General features: G+C 45.3%; 2 protein-coding genes across 2 annotated transcripts in view; one reads left to right on the top strand and one right to left on the bottom strand.

The window, feature by feature from the left end:
- Positions 1-282: 282 nt before the first annotated feature.
- The window catches only part of THADA (Thyroid adenoma-associated protein homolog), a 63,736-nt gene continuing 42,183 nt past the window's right edge, over positions 283-21,835 (bottom strand). The window contains exons 26-39 of the mRNA XM_077637895.1: positions 20,228-20,338; positions 19,688-19,810; positions 19,326-19,510; positions 18,187-18,463; positions 16,559-16,659; positions 15,454-15,539; positions 14,896-15,302; positions 13,558-13,635; positions 13,431-13,471; positions 8,103-8,172; positions 6,852-6,999; positions 3,141-3,251; positions 2,214-2,365; positions 283-1,916 (exon numbers count right to left, since the gene is read on the bottom strand). Of these exons, the coding sequence (XP_077494021.1) occupies positions 1,437-1,916; positions 2,214-2,365; positions 3,141-3,251; positions 6,852-6,999; positions 8,103-8,172; positions 13,431-13,471; positions 13,558-13,635; positions 14,896-15,302; positions 15,454-15,539; positions 16,559-16,659; positions 18,187-18,463; positions 19,326-19,510; positions 19,688-19,810; positions 20,228-20,338 (2,370 nt within the window). The 3' untranslated portion in view covers positions 283-1,436. The remainder of the gene's footprint in view (positions 1,917-2,213; positions 2,366-3,140; positions 3,252-6,851; positions 7,000-8,102; positions 8,173-13,430; positions 13,472-13,557; positions 13,636-14,895; positions 15,303-15,453; positions 15,540-16,558; positions 16,660-18,186; positions 18,464-19,325; positions 19,511-19,687; positions 19,811-20,227; positions 20,339-21,835) is intronic.
- On the top strand, positions 9,601-12,155 carry LOC144104733 (uncharacterized). Its single transcript, XM_077637894.1, has one exon. The coding sequence runs from the start codon at positions 9,648-9,650 to the stop codon at positions 11,574-11,576; it is 1,929 nt and encodes a 642-aa protein (XP_077494020.1). The 5' UTR covers positions 9,601-9,647; the 3' UTR covers positions 11,577-12,155.

Raw genomic sequence — 21,835 nt, forward strand, 5'->3', positions numbered from 1 at the left:
GCTTCAAAACTCTCACGTGACGTTCCCTCCATATTTGTGCATGGAACAAACTCCCCTCGCCCCACCACCGAGCCTATGTCACAGCGCCGCCTTCAAAAATGTGATGGTTCCATCACGTGATGCACATTCACTACCATGTGTGGAGAGAATATAGGTAGTGTTAGTGAAGAGCACGGCATATAAAAGGGTAACTGCATGAAAGAACCAATTAAACGCAAGATTTATGCACCTTGAGACGACATGTAAACAGGAGCAGAAAAGGTATCACACAGACCAGTTCCGTTCTTTTTTCTAAAAAGTGTATATATTTAATCACAAATGTGCATGTAAACTGCCACTTGTAAACAGTTTTCAATAGAACAGGCATAATTTTCTGCAGTGCCACTTCAAGCCTGCAAAGTTCTTAAAAAGTAGAGGTATGGTTGGTAATTGAAGTGCCTTGCCTGTCGTGAAAAAAGATCAGCTGGCAAAAATTATCCAACAATGTCACTAAAATGTCCTCCTTCAAGCTTCCCATAAAAAGCGAATACCAATGATTCACCAATAACATGGAGAACATGTTATTGAGACACACCACAAGCATTTCACAAGCTGCTGCTTCAAACCACAATTAAATATGTTTCATTTAATGCAGAGACATCAAATATCTTCATTCAAACACAAGCCTCATGTTGCAATCAGAAAGATACAAAGATGTTAGTGCTATGGTCAACAGAGGACTTCCATATTACTTAATATGGACATAATATGGACATAAAGTACATAATACATCAGAGATTGAAAACAACATTGCCCAAAAGTATGGATGAATGGCTCTCGGAGCTTAGGCCTGAATCACACGTACCAGCATAGGTGAATTTTTCGTGCTGGAGCCAAGAGTACTTGAAAAAAAGGGGGGAGGGGACATGAGAAAGAACTGTTATGAACTTCTGTCCTTTTGACAGAAGCCCCCAAAAACTTCTTTACAGCATTCTGTAACAAAACAGTAATGTAAAACTATATTTTTGTGATGGGCCTTCAAGCATGAAACTAGCTTTCAACCTCAAGCAAGCCGATTAGAAAATCCTTTGGCATACAACCTAACCTTGTCAAAAAAAAAAAAAAAAGGCATAGCCTGAGCAAAACAACAAGTACCTAGGTTAACAAACCTACCCTTTTAATACCAGTTAACATTTGCAGCTCGAAGAACCCCGAAAAAGAGAAAGGGGGAATGGACATTCAAAAGACACACAGCGGGACAAGTGCTGAAATATCTACCTAATCAAGTGTGGGTGCCAAATGCAGTTTAACATATGCAAGCAACTTTGATAGAAAAGAGCAAGGTCCTAAACGCTTTCTAGAACCTTGTCCATTGCTGTGAGAGGTTTGTCACACCCTATCCAGCCCATAAAGGAACATCTAAGATAAGCAATTGGCAGCAAAATATTTAGCACAGCCTAACAACGTGGGTCTAGTAAATACCGCAGTTCTTCGATGACCCTAGCAATAAATGTCGTCTGGGTGCCACATTCTTCAAAAGCTCGCAAGACATTCGAGATTGCCCTCGTGGAATTAGCGACTTCATTCTTGTTAACTTTACATACCAATGCTACAGCAACCCGGACGTTTTGGAAGATGCGAATCAGCAGGGGATCTATGTGTCGGTTCAGAAGCAATGCAGGCTTGTTATAGAAGGCGTCCCACGTGTCACGGAGGACGTTGCAAATGGAGTGTTGATACAGGTCATCAATGCTCAGCATGATTGGTCCCGTCTGTTCTTCGTCAAAAGTTATGCCAAAGAAGTCGGAAGATGAGAATACTGTCGTTGAATGAAGATGGCTTACTGAGCTGAACAACAAGTCAGCACAGGCATCTGTCAAGAAAACCTCCTCTGCGAAGGTGTTCAGCTCCCCCTTGTCAAAAGGCTGTTCGTCACTCTGAAACAGGAAGATTTATAGTTATCACCACATACAGGGACTGTCAAACGTAGTCAGAGTCATGAAACTTATCAATGTGCAGCTTCCACTGTAGTTCAGAAATAAAAGAATAAATATTTACAAACGGAGTGACATTTTTGCACCCTAACTCGACGTATGCTGTTACAAGAAGCACAGCTGGGAAAGATGTGAAAAACAGTTTTGGCTACAGTCTAAATCCTAGAAACACTCTCAGTGACATGAAAGGGGCGAAGACCACAACAGGTAGCACAGGAATCGGGCAAGACACTAGCATACCTCCGAGTCAACAGGCGGCGTTTGGCTGGCCAGCATCCAGCTCACGAGGCTGGGGACCGCTACTATAGGCTCCGAGAGATGCACAAAGAGGCATACGGCCAGCTGCAGCGGAGTCTTGTCAGCAAAGAGAGACGACGGATACGTCGGGTTTCCTGCACACAAATTTTCAACAAGAAAAAAATGGCGACAAACAAAATAAATCGTTTCCGAGGCCCTTCCCATTCTGCTGAACGTTATCAAGCTCCAAATAACACCAACCCACCTTTCAATAGCCCTAAAAATATCTTTAAAAATCGAGCTGAATTTTTATGTCCCCTGATTTCTAGCAGCTACTGCATTTCACCTTTTTCTTTATTCGTTACTTTGGAAGATAAGCATATACAGTATCTGCGAGGAAAGACCAGTCACCGTTTGTTCATCACTTTGTCCCCAGTTAACAAATGAGAGAACTATACTGCAGGACCGCAGCGGTGGCCAAGTGGTTGAGCATCCCCCTTGCATACAGGAGGTGCGGGGTTCAATCCCTAGTGCCATCGAGTACCCACCGGTGATAGAATGGGTACAAGCTTTCCCCTGCCTGGTCCTCAGCTTCTTCAGGGTGAAACGCTTGGGAATTGGGTCTATGACCCCACCTTGAGTAATCGAAAACACCTTGCGCCATAAGAATTCATCATCAACTACACTGCAGGACATGCCCATGCGAAATGTGCTACAGAACAGAAAACAACAGAAAATGGTGACCACAGCAGAAGTTGTCCCCCAAAGCAGGAAAGGTCTTTTCTACTGAACTGTGACAATCAAATTTGTCGTTACGCAGGCTACAAAGTGCTACATTGCAACAAGCAGCACCCCTAAACTTTATGACTGTCTATGCCTTACACTTCTCTTCTGCCTATAAGTGAGGCAACAGCATAGCATGCATCTTACTTAGCAGCGTAGCAAGCTTGGTGACCGTTTTAGCCGCGCTGTCCCTGATGCTTGACTCGTCGTCCTGCAGAAAGTTGAGCAGTGCCCACCAGAAAGTCACCAGGTTACCACCTGCGAACCAAAAAAGAAAAAATATGATAGCTTCAATGTTTCGAAAAAAACAAAAACAAATGCCTGCACGTCAAAAGCAGTACCCACAGTAACCAAGATAAATTGATGTCAAATTGCTCAGTACACATGCTCTTCACCACCACATTACCTAAGGTCGTCCAAATGAAGATTAAAGATATCCATTGCTATACCACCCTCCCGCCACTTCTAAACTAATGCCTAGTGGCACACTTGTCGAATAAACAAAAGTCGTTTGTGATCCAAGTCTTTGTGTTGGGCCTATAGTGAACGTGTCCATAGCTCACAAAGCACCATGGCCTGAGAGACTTGCCGGCGATAAACGGCAGCTGCCGGTCGCTGCTGTCCATAAACGTGTACAAAAAGATGGTACAGTCGAACGTCGTTATAACGAAGTAGCATCGGGACCGTAAATTAGTTCGTTATACTCGATATTCGTTTTAACAGTATGCATAAATATCGGCTCTGACAAATCCGCAATTTGGCTCGCTCAAATACTCTAAATAGTAAAATGCATTATTCCGGGCTTCGAACCCACTATAAACGAGGTAATCCTTAACTGTCTCCTTATGGTTTGTGGCATTTAAAACAAAATAGAGCGTAGTATGGGAAAGTCAAGTTACAAAAGAACAAGGTTTGACAAAACAGGTCTGCGTTCGTTTATTTGAAGAAGGATGTGATATTCGTCTGGTGGCTTTTCACAGCACTGAACAGAGTAAAGTTTTCCACAGTGTCCATGCACACGAGGGCCTTTTCTACCTCAGCAGTTTGGTCGTCGGCAGTTTTTCCAAATAGCCTTTCAGCCTCCTGGCCATGTCTACGGCGTCCGCACTGCTTATTGGTGGTTCATCACGTTCGCTGTCACCTTCGCTATCGCTGCTGCTGTTATCCTCGGGGACCACGACGCGATCCACAATTTCTTGATCCGTCATCTCAGGCGCCACGGCCAAGTTCTCATCGGCCGAAATGAAATCATCAATTGCGATGCCTGGGAGTGCCAGTCGATCCCAAGTATTGTCCAGCTCTACCAGGCTTTCATCAGGCTGAACTTCGTCTTCGACGGCAGGCAAAACAAAGCCGCATTCCGCGAAACAGTTCCTTATTGTTGACTGCCTCACCTCATTCCAAGATCCATACAAGATTTCAAGCGTCGTCTTGATGTTGATGGTTGTTGATCTGCGTCGATCGATTTCGAAAACCAGTTGCATCACCAAATGCTTTCGGTTATTGTACTTGAGCAATGCAAGAGGATAATGCCGTTGTCCAATGGTTGCAAAGCAGAAGTTGCATTTGGTGGCAGAAACACCAAACAAACTGCCTTCAGCACGATCGAGACTTTGTGCGCCGAATAGTTGTCCAAGAGCCACAGGACCTTCCTGTGCTGCCTCTCCATGTCCTGGTCGAAATCTTTGAGCCAGTCTTCGAAAGCTTGGATGTCATCCAGGCCTTTTTGTTAGATAAGTACGCAACCTGCAAATTATGGACTCCTATCAGGCACCGGGGACGTGCAGACTTGCCGATTACGATGAGTCGTGTTTTGTGTGAGCCATCCATGTTCACGGCAACGACAACCGTCACCCGGTCTTTGTTCTTTTTTCCTCCTTGGCAATGGCAGGTTTCATTCTTTACTGCCAGTGACCGCTCTGGCAACAACTTGAAAAACACGCCGGTTTCGTCAACGTTGTACACGTTGCGCTCGTCGTATTCCTGGAGCAGAGGCCGAAAGTTCGCTAGCCACTTTTCACATGTCTCCACGTCGACAGCAGCCCCTTCGCCAGACAATTTGGGGCACGCGATCTCTTGTCTGTCTTGAAAACGTGGCAGCCAACCGCTGCTCGCACGGAAATCTTCATGCCCTAGTGCACAGGCCAGGCTGATGGCCTTCGTTTGAAGAAGTGCTCCCGATACTGGCAAGTTTCGTGCCCTCACCTCGTGAAACCATGAAAGCGAACCCGCTTCCAGGCCTAACTCGCTTACGGTCAGCTTTTATAGCGTCCTCGGTGTTGCCCTCAATCTTCTTTCTTGCGGCTAAAATGGTGGATAAGGTACTTGGGGGTACGCTGAACTCCGCTGGAACATCCTTTTTCTTGCGGCCACTGTCTACAGCTCTCAATATCTGCAGTTTTGTCTCGAGCGAGACCGCCTTCCGCTTCGTTGCCATGTCGACCTGGCGCTGCACTGAGATGATGCCGAGGGTGCCGCAAAGCAGGCTCTCTACGCAATGCCGGCTCGCCACCACCGCCTCGCTGTTGCCAGTGTTGCCGCGCTTGTCTTCACCGCTGGACAAGTGGTGCCGCCCTTCGGATCTTTGACGTCATGTGAGCTTTCAGAGTTTTTGCACTCTGTTCGTAGGTGGCGCGACCAGTCAAACGCGCAATTGATGTGCCTGTCCGCGGAACTTTCTGCAACCTTTTCAAACGATAAAAAAAAAAGTGTGCTTGTGAATTGGCTTCCAATATTTATTTTGCTCTTTTTATGCTACCTTTAGCGTTTTGAGCCTTGCGTAAACCTAATATTTCTTCATTACAGCCGATATCGCGGTGGACCTCGCATTTTCGGTTTCGTTATAAAAGAATAAATGTCGTAAAACTGAAGCATGACCAACCAAAGTTCGAATTTAGTTTGCTATAACCGATAATTCGCTATGTCAGTGTTCGTTATAACGAGGTTCAACTGTACTGCTAAGCGTTGCCTTCCCAGGCATGCATTTCAACGGCTGCATCTGGTGAGCAGTTTTGTTTGCATTGTACACACCACACCTTTATTACTACTTTCTCGAGTCGCCACGTTATTTCGGAAGGGGGGAGATTGTGTGGAAGATTGTGTCACGGGGACTGGGAGGCCCTCTTCAGTCACTGGTCCTACAGGAAGTGAGAGGTTTTCGATGGCGAGGCCGATGTTGTGGCTCCTCCTTGTTCACTGGGACCGAGTTGTCTGGCCACACTTGTTCGTTGTATGCAAGATGCAATGCCAAAGCCCTAATGCATATTTTGACGGTCGCATCGACCTCGTTTGTAATAAACGAGCATTCGTTATAACTGCGGTCGTTATAAGTGTGCTCGAGTGTATCTTGAACTGGAGGTAAAATTAATTAAAAATTAAAAACACCGATGGACTAAAGAGATACAGTGTACACAGTGAAAAATCAAACAAGCCATCGTTTCAACCATCCGAGAGGTGCACCACCAAGTTTTACAGAACTAAATTTCACAAAGTTGTTAATAGTGCCACTAAGCAACAAAGACAGAGAACTTGGTGCATGTTTAATGATAAATGTCTGGCAAATTAATGCCAAAAAACAATTTTCACCCCTGTGCATAGGACAACCCATTTCTAAGTCCATTAGACCTACCCCCGCATACGCGACAGCAACGCCATTTTTTTGTGATACCATGCTTGTTTATGGTGCACCACAGTCACAAAACCTTTAACACTTAAACATGCTCCTCCATACCCTGCTTCCCTTGTCGTCAAGTGCGTGTGACATACGGTTTCCCTCTTTTCCATAACCCAACTCTCAAAAGGGTTGGATGGCAGTGCAATATTTGCCCCTGGATCTAGACACCATTTTGCAGCTCTTACCGGAGTGGGAAGCCAAGATGACAACAGACGCAAGGGCAGTCAGGGCATTGCTTGCCATACGCCTCCTGGAGAGATCTTCCGTAGGCTCAGAGAGCTCAAGCAGTTGTAGTGCCCACTTCAGCACAACTGGGTGCTCCCACAAGTCCGGCTATAGAGAAAGAAAAAAATTGCTCACTAACACAGCTTCGGCAATCTTCAGCAAGGTTTCCAGGCATGAGGTGGTCATTAACTGCCTATACGGTAAACAAATCAATGTAGCCAAAGAGAGGCTGCAGCTTGCCCCGGACAAATTTACAGGATTCTGTCCCATGTGATCTGCACCAGTGTTCATGAAGAATTGCACACTGCAGCTCATTTTGGTGAAAAAAAAAATGCTCCACGGTTTTGTCCGTGCCACAGTTTAGATTCTCTACTTTTGTACACATGATGACAACTTGAAAAGCCACCATGAAAAATATGTAGTCTGGAAGATAGCACTAGCAACTAATTTGAAACTAGCACTAGCAACTTATCTGCACCATGACAGAGGCCACTTAGAAAGTCCGTTGCAACTTCAGAACATGTACACGTTGCTGAACACATTACATATTTGAAGAAACAGTTAGGAGGAACTGATGACCACAAGAGGCTATGCTAGGCTGGCAGATTAACCTTAAAGAATACTACCAAAGTTTCTTCCGCACCAGCGCAAAATGCATCAGTGCCAAATGTATCTTAGGACAACAAACTGTCATGCACAAGACTGAACAAAATGATAAACAGGTCGACCAAGGCATGGATAAGCTAATGATGGATATCCAAAACCACTTCCCAATTGTCACGAGAAGAGTGCAGTTTTTCACGGAGTAACCTAGGAGCATATTCATACTTATGCTTACATTAGTCAGAGTTACTGTAAACTGTCTTCAGTTACTCCAAATGCATCTGATGCAGAAATTTTATTTCAGTATAAATCCACACTGCATCACTAAAAACATACACAAGTTCATCTAATCCACACTGCAAATACTAAAGATACACTGCACTGCTTGTTTGTGTGATTCCACAGCTAGACCAAATGAAACCTCAGCCCTAGCTCAAAAGGGCAGACAGCAAGTCAATATGTCTGTGAACAACAGCAACTTCCAAGTGGTCTTTTTTTTTTCCAGGCTTTACCATATTATCTGTGTAAGATTCTTTTGTGTCAGTTCCGACTAAACAATGACATTTTAAAATTAAAAATCAATGCCTTCTGCAGCAATGGTGTCTTACACTCTGAGAGCTGACCAGTTGTTCAGCAACGCTGCAGAGAAGTTCCAGAAGAGATCGCTTCGTTTGCTCACTACAAGGCAAAAGAGAAAAAAAAGCAGTTTCATTCAAGAAATGAGACAATTTTTTTTTTCCCCTAAAAATGGGCACCAAAGATCTGAAAATGTATGTCTTTGGAAACCAGATTGTCATCATTTCCCAAACCTTTGATATGGCACCTGCATGATGACCATATACCACTGCATAGAAGTTCATTCTGAAATTCTGACCCCCCCCCCCCCCAACTCACAGCCTCAATGGCCAGAAAAATTTTTTATTCCACCTGAAAACAAGCACCAGCATGACTCACCCAAAACTATCTTAAACCCCACAAATAGGTCGGCTCTGTGTTAAAGTCAACCGGCCCCAATTTCAGATGGTTGTTTTTGTAAGAAAAAAAAAGATGATGATTAAGGATGCCAAGTTGAAAAAGTCCATCAGTTCCAATTGGAATTCTGTCACATATATTAAGGAGCCTAAATTAAACTTTAAAGGAAAAAGGTGTGAAGAACACAATGCATATTAACCAAAGAATAAAGAAGAGTAAGAAGAAGCATTTGGTGAGGTGGAGGGAGATGATTGGTGGAGAAGCATTCGGTGAGGTGGAGAGAGATAATTGGTGGAGAAGAGAAGAAGATGATGACAAGGCATAAGTGGACTAACACCGAGGCTATAAAAGGGTGAGTGAGAGCGAGGCCCGGGGGGGGGGGGGGGGGGACAGCAGAGAAGCGGAGGTTCCGGCAGGTCACGGACACATCGGCTGGAAGAGAGCGACGCCGGCTACTGCTCCGGTGAGCTCGCGTTCTACGGCAACGCATCGTGGACTTCCTGCCGTGCCTGAGCCCGTTCTGGAGAGTCGACGGAGGGCGCTACCACCTGCTACAGCCAGAGGTATCTCCAGCGCTGTTGCCACCCATCCGGGTGGTACCCCCAAAGCCAACAACACCGGCATCACCTCCACGGGCGCTTGGACCGGGAGCTTGTACAACGCAGCCAGCGACGCCAGCTTAAGGGGGGACACGGGTCTTTGAGACCAAAAAATGGCCAAAAAACCGATTTTCTGAAAATAGCATTTTCGGAATCTTCAGCTATTATTCTCCAAGTTCACCAGTTCTCTTCTTCCAGAAGTCAGTAGTTTCAGGGTATTATTGAGTTTAGATCACCGCGCAGTCTGAATTTGCGCAGGAGCAGACGAAAAAACGGCACATTTTTCATCGTGCGGAGCCGGCGTTCCACCGTACCGATCGCGGCCATGTTGGGCTCGTTTGAAAGAGCGCTCTCTAGGCTTCAATTTCCCGCCATTGCTGGCTGCAAGCCCTCAGTGGCCACCAAGAAAAAGAGCCACAAAAAAGCAAAAAATGCTAGGTCTGATTCGCTGCTGAGCACACGTGACTGAATCGAGCCATCCGATTGGCGGATTCCGCCATGCATCGTCTGCTTGAGCCAGCGTCCCAGCGTTGGAAGCGTCGAAGACGCCATTTTGTTGACAGTCGAGACCGAGGTCCAACGATGCCTCTCAATAAATTTCGTTCGCGCCATAAATTCGGCAAAAAGAAGAAGTCCGCACGCGGTGACAACTTCCGAAAACGTCCTGCGTCACCCGAATGCTCTGAGAACGTGCAGGAGCCAGTGGCAAGTGAAGTCCCCGCGGACGAAATAGGCCTAACGAGCTCAGCGACGTCTACGCACAGCGGCCGCGTCCGCTGCGACACAACGATGCTGCAGCCTTCGGACTTGCTTGAAAATAAGCGAAAAGCGGAAGGAATTCTGCAGGAGCTGGAATCGACTGCAGCGACGAAGAAAAAGCTTGATTTCATCGGAAGCTGTGACGACTGTCCCCTTGACGGTACAGACGGTCGCCGTGCGGACGATAGTGCTTTCTCTATTGTGAGTTTAGACTCCTTCAACGAACTGTTGCGTGCCGTGAAGTGTAGAGTGTGTGGCGGAGATGTGCACGTTTCTAAAGGGAATCGCGAGTATGGTTTAGCGGTGAAATTGTCCCTCGTGTGTGTGAATTGCGGAGACACTGCGTCGGCATGGAGCTCGCCACGCGCGGAAGGCAGCCAAAAGATAAATCCGTTTGCCGTAAACATTCTTGCTGCACGCGCGATGCAAAGTACTGGAAATAGGCGAACCGCGCTAAATGATGTGTTTGCTGCGATGAATATATCGCATCGTGGCCTGCACACGAAAACGTGGCAGAGCTATGTGAAAAGCAAGCTGACGCCCGCAGCAACACGCGCAGCCGAAAAAGTGTTGAATGACAGCGCAAATTCTGTTCGGCAGCTCTACCGCGAGCTGAACCTTGACAACCCCGGAAACATTTCCGTCTCTTTTGATGGTTCGTGGATGACTCGGGGTCATTCATCCCGCATCGGTGTCGGTGCAGTGATTGAACTTTTTACTGGGCTCGTCCTGGATTACGTTGTGTTTAGCAATTTCTGTGCCGGATGCGAGCGCGGGCCTAAGGACGACGACCCGTCCTATCAAGCATGGAGTGACAGCCACTTGTGCCAAAAAAACACGGACAAAAAGTCCGGTGAAATGGAAGTACAGGCAGGACTTGTGTTATTCGAAAGGTCATGGGAAAAACATGGCCTTAGATACACAACTGTCCTTTCAGATGGCGATAGCCGCACATTTCTTGCACTGCAAGAATCGTCTGTGTATGGCTATATAAAAATACAAAAAGAAGACTGCACGAACCATGTGCAGAAGCGAATGGGCACGGCTCTGCGCAATGCAATTGCCAAGCATAAAGGCAATGCAAAAGAGAGCCTTAGTGGCAAAGGAAAGCTAACAGGCGACCTTGTCACTAAGTTGACATCATATTACAGCTGGGCCCTGAAATCCCATGCTGGAGATATTGGAGCCATGCACAAGGCCGTGATGGCGACATACTATCATGTAACATCAAATGATAGTGCAGCGAACCACACTTTGTGCCCAACAGGCCCAAACTCATGGTGCCGCCAGAACGCTGCTGCAGCCAAGGGCGAGCTCGCTCCCAAGCACAGGTATAATTTGCCGCCACATGTGTGCAAAGCACTTTTCCCCATATATGAGCGCTTGGGAGACCCAAAGCTACTGCAGCGTTGCTTGCGTGGCAAAACTCAAAATAATAATGAAAGCCTGCACTCGCTGATATGGTCGCTTGCACCAAAGGAGAGACATGCTTCACTGTTTTCAGTTCAAGCAGCCGTTGCAGAGGCTGTTGTCCGCTTCAATGCGGGAAACCTGAAGGCATCTTTCCAAATACTGAGCGAGCTCAGTATGAACCCTGGCCAACATAATATCAGGAGGATGACCGAGAAAGACAGGCGCCGGACAGCAGAATCTGCACGCAAGCGTGCCTCTACTGAAACCATGCATCAGGCACTGAAAAAGCGCCATTCTAGTCAAACCAAGCAGTCTGACTACATGCCTGGTGCTTATTAGCCCTTAAGAAATGTAAATATGTATATATCTTCATGAAATTTTGAATAAATTATGTCTAGTTTGTTTTTCTCAATTTTCTCAAAACGCAAATTTTGGACACCTGCTTGTTTTAGTTTGTCGATATCTCTGCACCTATGATGGGCAGAGATGTATTTTTTTTTGCTAAAGAAAGCTGGAAGTGCAGTGAGTGCAATGATCGAAGCAGAACTCTTTAATTAACCTTAAAACTTTTTTTATTTTGCAAAGTTCATTGAAGCATGATAGGCAGAACTTGAAGGATGGTATTCCAAGTGCTGCAAAATTGCTAATAAGGGTAAAATGAAAAAACTGCTTCGATCGTTGCACTCTCTGGTCATTGTACTACGTTGCCATGCATTAGAAATAATTTTTTATAGAGCCAATTTTTCTGCACGGAGGTACTAATTAATGAACAATGAAAATTAATTATTTCATTGACTAATTGACTTCGAAAGAAAAAAATTACATATTTGAAACCAGCATAAAAAACTGAACAAATTTGTATGATTTCATCAGGATAGGCTTCAAAATAAGGAAAATAGCTCTAAGACCAGTGTCCCCCCTTAAGTGCGTCGAACGCCTCCAGCAACGCCAGCCCAAGCACGTCGAACGCAGCCAGCGACGCCGCCTACTGGATTCATACAACGCCACATCCACACCGAACCAACCGTGAGCACGAACGCCGTCCGCTACCAGTAGAACAATAGTAGTAGACGCTAGTAGCAGTGTGCCCGGGTCGTGTGTATTTATAGTCTCTGTGTTTTATGTTAGTTTTGTGTTCTAGTGTGTGTGTCACATAGGGCGTATTAAATGTGTGTTTGTGTGGGTACACCTGTCGCCTAGTCCATTCTTTCAGTCCGAGTGTTCTCCGGGGAGATCCGTAACAAATTCCAACTGGTATTAAGTGGAACCAATTTGAGTTACTGGGTTCCAATTGGCAGCAGTTTGTCCAACTGGTCTTGCCAACTGGGACCAAGTGGAGTTACTGGATTATAATTGGCAGCAGCTTGTCCTGCTGGCTTTTCCAACTGATGTTAACAGGAACCAGTTGGAGTCACTGGGTTCCAGTTGGCTGCAGCTTCTCCAACTGGATAAATCCAATTGGTTCTTCAGATTCCGATTGGACATTCTAACGGGTCCAAATTCACAGCTATATATTGCTCATTACTGGCATACAACAGTGAACTAAAGAGGTTTCTCTTCAAAGATATTAGCTGCTTTACCTGCTGAATTGTTTCATCATTTCCACCACCACCACCACGGGCGTGAGTAAATGAAATAATTTCTCTCAACAGACAAGTGTCACTGGCTCCAGCAGGAGGGTCCCATTAATCAAGCATATAAGTGGGAGCAAAAGTGTGTTCTGTTGATATGTATTGAGCTTATGTATCTTGTGTGATGCTTTTGTGATGGTTTGTTTGGGTTCACTTTCCTAACAGTGTGTAATTCTCATAATTTCAATTTCCCTGTAGAACGCTGGAACATGGCCGAATGTTCCCCAGTGGTCTTTGGAGGAAATGTAAGTGGTTCCAGGTTCGAAAAACTAACTGGTCCCAAATGAAAAAATTCCTGTTGAAACGAATGGACTTTCTCAGCTGGGTGACTTATATGTAGCAATATATGGGTATTTTATAAATAAATGCAAAAGGCAACAACCTAAGAATGGAAATGCACGTCAGGAATTGAAAAACAAGTCAACATGTAAACAATTTACACGCAACAAAACTAAGAATATTTTTTCATCAGTTCACTGTGTGGCCATAGAGCTATTGCAGCTATGTGAAAAGAAAAAAGAAAAATTCAGGCTCAGAAATCTAATTTCAAAACATCACTCACTTTCTTATCCGTTCATACCAGTCAAGAAGGTAGGACAGCACCTGTGAAAGATACCAGTTTACATTAGCAAAAGTTATAAAGTGAAACAAAAAAAATATAGCAATCCAAAGCGAAGGCAAACACTAACATCTCCAAGTGTCGCAGGTCCTTGCCAGTCAAGCTTCTCCAATTGGGCACCGCTACAGGTTGCCAATAGTGAACATGCCTGAAAACAGGGAACCACACGACATGAGACATCACCGCTTCTCACCATTAAAAGCCACCAAGGCTGAAGTTTAATAACCAGATGTGCATTAAAATACCATTCTTTTCAGACTTGAATCACCATCCCCAGTGGTAAGCTTCTCCCAATATACTAACAACAGCTCTCTGCTAGCAGGAGCTTCTTTTCATGCCCATAATAAATTATGGTTACGGTAACTACAGAAATTCACTTGTATAAAATAAAAGATACATGTGATAGAGTTTCTGCACATGTCATGAACAATAAAGCCCAAACAGACAAACATTCGTAGTACATCGCCTTAATGAGAAACTCTGTCAAGTTGAACGCTTCAGAAACTACTGCTACCGCATCACACACACCATAAACGGCACCGTCACATGTGAGAAGGCTTCGCCACACAATGAGTGGCACGTGACGAGCATGCAGTTTCGGCACACTGGAAGAATGGAACCATGTGAATGGAAGCGAAAGAAACAGCTCGGCGGCCCCGAAGCAGCGGAAAAAACGAAACAGGGGACAAGAAAACATCAGCGACATCCTAAACAGTGTCCGAAAAAGTGCTCGGCTGTATTGGGTTCGCTAGCTGATGCTGGCTGGTTGGGTCACCGTCGCAGCAGTCAGGCGCAGATCTCAAAAAAGAAAAGCAAAACTGAAACAAAGCGGTCAGACTGCTTTTGCAAATGGAGGCCATTTGTTCATCTTCACACCTGCAGTCATGCACATGTCGGAGGTGTGCGAACAACCCCACAGCATGGCATTCACGTTATGAGTAGGGCTATTTCGACTATCTCTTGCCGCCCAATCATACCCAGACACAGCCTCTCATTGAATACCTGCTTGAATTAAACAGCAAAAGTCCCGTAGCGTTCAAATAAGCGAGCATTTGACGCCACATAAATACATGGGCATTGGCTGGGGCCAAAGCCAACAGTTCGAATTATCCGGGTTTCCAAATTAACAGGGGTCCAATTAAGCTTTTACTGCAGTTTCGATTATCAGTGCACGCAGTTTAGTCTAAAAAAACAAAAAGTTTCCCACAAAACAGCTATCAACAGAAAGAGATGTACTGAATATAAATTTGTATAAATTCTTACACCTCAAGTCATTAATAAGGGAGGAGGAATAAATAAGAGAACAATTGTCTTGTATTGCATCTCCTGCTAACAGCCTTCACATGAAGCTAGCAGTACTGCACTGGTAAAATGAAAGATGAGTAAGCAAATGGCCCTGTTCACCCACCTCCGAGAAGCACGCCATGTACTCCTGGTTCTCCCCAGGCCCATCACAGACACTGCGAACAACGCGGTTGAGAAGAACCTGCTCCACCACCTTGTTGGAGTCAGCGTCCGCACTCTGAGAGCAGGTGGCGCACAGGTTCGCGGCCAACTTGCGCCTCACAAACTGCAGAGTCATCCAGCGAGCTTCAAGCGAAGCTGACGACAGTGACTTGAGCACAAAGCCAACATATCCGTCTGGGCTGGGAAAGAGGTCCGGGTGACGCATGCCCAGCTCAAGAAGGAAGTCCTGGCGCGTTGTGACAAAGAACTCTCGCCCGGGCTCCCTCCCCCGCCCCCCGTTGTGGCCATCTTCATCGGACGTGGCCTCCGGGAGAACGGCCGCAATGAGCTTTTGGGGCAGTGTCTCGCCTGAAAGAACCGTGAGGTATGTATGAACGCAGCATCCATTTACCCTGGGATCCACGCTTTGTCATTCCAAGAGGCAACCATGAGGTCAGTACAGCTCTGCCCTCCTCAACCCAAGCGGAACACGTGACCTGAGAAAATAAAAACAAATTACCTAATTGGCTTGGGTCCGACAGGCAGTGGAACCACGACAGGATGACATCCAGGTAGGCTGCCCTGGACACGAGGCACCTGTTCTCCCTTAAGTAGAAAATATCAATGTGAATAGGGCTTGTAAACTGCTCGGCTTCTTGGTTCACTACAAAAAACGGAACTGCCCACTCAATTTACTGAAACGCGCTAGAACTTCATCGTTGCAATTCACTGCAAGCATTCTACTGAGAAGAGCAATGATAACAATGTTAGGCTCCATCATTGCACCTCGCATTAAGAAGTCAAAGTTCTTTAGCAAGGTAAACAAACCCTAGAACATTCCTGGCACTCACAATGAACTTGATTCGGATTTCAAGGGATTAGAAAAAATGCTCAAATCATCCGAAAGAGTTACCAGATGAGGTAAGGATGGAATGTTAGGCGAGTTGGATCTGATCCTTCCTTTTGTCCTCGTTTTTGCGTTACCTTCAACATGTTATCAAATAACCCTAAAAAAAAAAGTATTAAAAACCCCCATTTGCACCACAGTAAATTTGTTTTGTGCAAGATTGGGCGATGCTGACTGCTTCTGTGACGAGAACTGTGCAGCAAGGAGTATTTTTGCACAGTACCATCAACGCTTCAGCGCACTGTGTATTTGAAGGATTCGCCGGGGCTGCGGTAATTCGTAACAAAAATGCATATCCCAACACGAAAGGGGGACACACGGTCATGGCTGCACTGTAGTAGAAAAAATTTTACGGAAAAACTGCCGGTCCAGTGCCAGGGCGCACAATGTGAAAACTGCAGAAAATGGTGCAGCCCTTACACGAGTATATACAGTAGATAGCTGTTCTTCACATACTCATACAATAACCCCAACGAGTTACAGACGGATTGCCTCACCCACTCTACTTGCAGTCACATTTGTACCACAGTCCCTGTAATTTTCATTCACCATCACTGGTATACAAAGGGGTTCAGGATGTATTCACGATTACGAACCATGGATCGAAATAACTGCTGCTCTGGTCAACATCAATCTACGACATGCTGTTAGTTTTGGCACTTTATCACCACAGCATATTTAAAGAAAAAAAAGGGGGGGGGGGGGGGGGAATACTTACGAGGTTGCCAGCCAGACTTTTTCCTCCAGCTTGGCAGAAAAGGGCCCAATGAACGACAATTCCATGCATGACTGCCGTGCGTAGCCGATCATTTGCAGCACCTGCACATATGATACACATGGCAGTGCAGTGGGGACAGCCATTTATATATCCTGCTGGAATGAGCTATGAACAATTCATAATGCACCAGAAAGGGACTTTCCGAATGCTATGTTCACCAACTTGCCTGGCGTAGCTATTGTTCTATCACAACAACTATGTCACGCGCAATTCGATATACTTATGGCACATCATGTATTCAATTGATAATGTGCAAAAGCATGTTCACATTTCATTTCAGCCCCACAGCAACTAGCAAGGAGTGTACAGCAACATCTGCCTTACAACACTGACCTTGATTAAGGCCTTAGTAATGCTCCACATAGATCAGGAAAATCGAAATCAATAAAAATTGCAGCACAATAACAAACGTCTAAACGAGAACACAAAACTAGATATTTGACGAAAGGTTTCCTTTTCCATCCATGAAAAAATTACCAAGACAGCCAGGATAAATGTGCTGGGAAATTATCATGATGTTGGCAACTGCACTGGGGAAGCTTTCTGGAAATTCACCTCTCTGTGGGCCACAACAGCAGGTGAGAAGTGTTCAGCTGTCTGTCAAACTGTTCAGCGTACGTTCACAAACCACGTCCATTTACATTTAACTGAACCCATCGAGCAAGAAGAATGCACAGTGGGAAATAACAGTAGTGTAAAAATAGCACTAGTGCAAAATGAATGACAACCTGATTGCCTCACTTAAACTGGCACCATGCTATGCCATGAAGTTTCCCAGTGCGTATCTAAGCATTTTGAAGATTCCCGTCTACACACTCTCTGAGCCAAAAGCTGCTATCTAGCCCTTTAGGCCATGAGGCATTTGTGCTAGCAGTAGAAAATAAAATGGTCAGTTAATATAAGAGATAAAGAGGAACTAACGATAAATGTGACTTGGCAATATACTGGTTGAGGTGAAGAAGTGGATTTGGATAAGGCATGCAATCTCTAGAACTGATCACCACTCTTCTGTTAGACTCACAAAAGAAGGCATCAAGACATATTGTCACGACCTGAGGAGCCGTGCAGGTAGACGTCAGGGGGAACAGAAGGCTAGGCGCTTTAATCAAACAGCCAGGGTCCAAAGCACAGAGCCAGAGCGCCTCGTGGACAAAGAATAAAAAACTGACCGCCTACGTAAGGCAGTGTGTACTAAGTCTATGCAAGGCGAGATTCACTGACAGCGATTTGCTTTGCTGAATGCACCACTTGCTGTGCCACTGAGTGGCGCCCTCTTGCGCACAGAGGACGGCACAAATCCTAGGTGTGGCAAGCTGTACAATCACCATTTGCTCCTTGGTTCTCCTTCAACACTGCCAACACTACAGAATCAGGAAACATGCCCTTACCAGCTCTCGCTGTAAAAGTAATGAGACGGGAAAATTCGCAGGGACTGAGCAACAGCAAATGGCAAGGATAAAACATAAGAAGTAATTAGCCTTGTAGTGACTCAGCTCAGCTGGTATTTCAAGGTACTAAACAGCAAAGGCCTGAACATTAGCCCTCCAGTTGTCACAGGCCAACCGCACCTGAAGAAGAGTGCCATGGACGGTGTTGTGGCTGACATGGTGGCCGGATGCCTCTGGCAGCGATGAGACAAGCTGCAGCAGCAGGGAGCGCCGTGCAGAGGGCGCCACCAACGGCACCAGCGCACGGGCCGCCAGGGCACGCACCTTCCACACCGGGCTGCACGCGCAGCGTGCCACGTGGGGGACAAAGTCCTCTAGCCGGAAGCTGCCCTCGACCACCGAAGGGAACAGTCGTGCCAACAGAAGCAGCACAGGAAATGCGTTTGACGACACCGCCCTGGTGACCAAAACAGGAACAAGATGACATTAACAAACTGGCCTACTAACAGGAGTATGTGGTAGGCATGTGCGGAGGATAGTGTTTTCTTAGTTCGAAGTAAATTTTCTTTGAATAAATTCGCAGCAATTATTTCCTGTAGCAATGAGCTACATAGAGAGCCTCAGACAACTTGTCTATGCCAAGGGCCTCGGCGACAGCACGCTTCTGCTTTAAATTAACTGGAAACCTCCCTCATAGGATCTGCGCTGCAAAAACAGACGTCCATCACAGACCTTTTCGCAAAGAAAAAATTTTCTGTCTTGACAAGCAACTGGCTTCAAAGCTGCGGTCCACTTATTACAAACTTCAGGATGTAACGAACGGACGCCGCCGCATGACGCTCATGTTCGTTATAAGCGGGCTCGACTGTAATACAGAGTTCCAGTGTAACAACATAACACATGGGCCCACTACCAAGACGAATTGATCAGATATTTCTTTCGCTCTTCAGTCAAAACGGTTAAAAATGCCCCACTCGTGGTTACAATTGGTAGTTTAAATTTTCCATTGTCACCACAATACTATTAGCCTTCAGCCCTATGCATCTTCCAAGCTCTTTGGCAGCCGTCACTGGTGCCCAAGGAGCTTCCAACAAACTCCAAACTGACGATAGTAGATTCTAAAGGCCAAACAAAAACAGTGCGAGATAATGACTGAGGTTAGTCACACCTAAATACAGCAAAAGAGGTAAAAAACCTTAAAATAATACTAGTTCAATATAGCCGAAATTTGCAATAGCATAAAATTATGTCGAAAACACGCACAAGAGCAGCGCAATTCATACAGCTGTTACTTAGACTCAGCTGAGACAAGCACTCACAAATTGCAAGAGCAGCTGGCAGACTTGGACAGTTCCTGCAACAGGAAGTGGAACAGCGGCGGGAAACGAAGGAAGAAGACATGGCCAGTGAGGCAGTTCTTCCGCTGGGTCTCCTCGCGACTCCGGTTTACGCCAAAGATGCGTGTCATCAACGTGCTGAACAGCAGAGTCGCAGAATTCCGTACCTGCACATTCCAATGATGGTTTCTTACTCAACGAATGACGCAAGTCAACCACTGAGCTTAAATAGCCTATTACTACGAACACAGCCCAGGTCAAGGGAGCAAAAATAGAAATGAACAGAGAGGCTACTACATGCATATTTCAGCCTCATAACAAATGTCGCAAACATGGTTACTCACAGCCCACACTCTGGATTCAAATCCAATGATGGCAACCTGGATTCCATCACCTACAAACGGAATCACTGCATCTCCAAGCCTTGCTTCACGAAACAACGCTCGCAGCACGTTCATAGCGTGGACCTGAAAATAATGAGGTTGGTAAAGAAAGCTTCAAAACCCAGGCATTTTGGGGAGCACTCTGATTCTCGCAATGGAGAAAATAATGTTGTGCATTTGGGCTCCTAGATATTACTGTTGGCACTCTGCCAACAAGTTGCGAGACATCGCAGGCAAAATAAGTTAGAAATCACCTCTTTGTTCACTCATTTCTTCCCATAAAAGCTTCGTTAAATACGGCTTAGTAGTCATTTGTTTGGTCAGTTCAGGTCCATGAGACCGTTCTAAACTTGTGGGTACTTGCCGGGGAATCAAAATTTTTTCCTTAGATCAAGAACTTCGTAAAATAGGGGTCTCGTTAAAATGAGTTTTAAATCTACATTTTTCAGAAAAAAAAAAACGAAACCACAAATGCTGAAGCAGGCTCTAAGCAGGTTTTACCTTTGGTTCAATCGATGCTTCTGTATCTAAGGTTGCCAGGACAAGCAGTTCTCTGATGGCTCGATGGAATGCGGCCAGGGCTCGCACTTCAGGCTCAGACACCAGGATGGCCTGTCAAGTAAGCCGACATCAAGAAACAAAGCTTACATCAGTGACGCTAAGCAGCTGAACCCTTCTGAATCACTGCGTTCATTCAGAATAGACATTTCTTTTTTACTACCCACAACCTCAAACCTGACATCATTACTGAAGTGAAAAATCTCACAACCTACTGGATAGCAAAACTATAAAAGGCACTGTGGCAGATGGCTCCAAGTTACAATAAATTCTTTACTTTAAGCTTTTGATGCCTTATACGGCGTTCCCTGAACACCTAAAAAACAAACCATAGCAAGTTCCCTCCAACCTCACAAAGGAGAACGTAGCTGTAGCAACTGTCACAGGTTAATTTACAAATTCCAATTCCATGCAGCACAACAATGCCAATTATAACGATTCATTTACTTAAGCACTGCTAAATCACATAAGCCTGCCGGAGTTCTCACCATACCCATTTTTATTTATATATATATAGCAAAAGTTTTTTTAGGTTTGATTTAGTCATATAGTCCCGCATTTAGTCACGGAATCTACAGCATCAGCCTTAAGAACTTAATTACTAAGTGAATTATTTATTTAACTTAATTGAGTTCAGAGTCAAATCTCATTACTCAGACACCACATTAACAAATTTTTGAAATTAACAAATTTTTTAAAATCCCCATAAATTGCAAATATCATCGACATAAAAATAGTTCCGAACTACGAATTTTAATATAGCGCATATTTCAGAATAAGGTACGCAATTTATTCTCCCCTGTATAATCAAGGAATGTCAGTATTACGAATTCAGCTAAAATTAACAGCATTGCAACCATTGTGTGAATCACAAAACGCCGTTTCTGTGCGTAGGCTCCGAGGGCAGCAGCTATCATCAACACCACGTCTAGTGCCACATGCTAGCGCCATCACAAGGCTGTGGTTTAATGCTCAGTAGCCTAGCAGGCCTAGCCGGCTTTTTGTCTTTTCTTTCTTTGTGCCTGGTGTCGGTGGCCGTTCTATCGTTGTTCACGCAAGTGTTTTTTTTCATTGTGCGTGATATTACTCCGAAGTTTGTGCGCGGTTCAACGATGAATGCAGCTAGCGATGGCGCCAAGAAGAAGAGAAAGCAGTTTTCGCTGCAGAAAAAAAGTGGACATACTGCAAGGAATTGATGCAAAGAAAAAGCAAATTGACCTCTGCTGACAGCGTGGCATTGCCCCATCAACGGTCGCGACAATTTTGAAGGACCGAGACAAGATCCTCAAACTTCACCGGGAGTCGCAACTTGCTCCTACGAGGAAACGGCTGCAACAGGGAAACTTTCAAAATGTGGACGAAGCTGTTCTCACATGGTTTAAAGATGCCAGACTGTAAAATGTTCCTGTGTCTGGCCCAATGCTGCAAAAATAAGTGCGCGAATTTGCTGATGCACTTGAAATAACTTGGGTCGACGGAAGCGCGCGCTGGCTTTTCCGTTTCCGTCAAAGAAACGGAATAACTTGGCAGGTAGTCTCGGGCGAGGAAAAG

This window comes from Amblyomma americanum, chromosome 9 (genome assembly GCF_052857255.1).
Source record: "Amblyomma americanum isolate KBUSLIRL-KWMA chromosome 9, ASM5285725v1, whole genome shotgun sequence".
NCBI classification, from domain to species: Eukaryota; Metazoa; Arthropoda; class Arachnida; order Ixodida; family Ixodidae; genus Amblyomma; species Amblyomma americanum.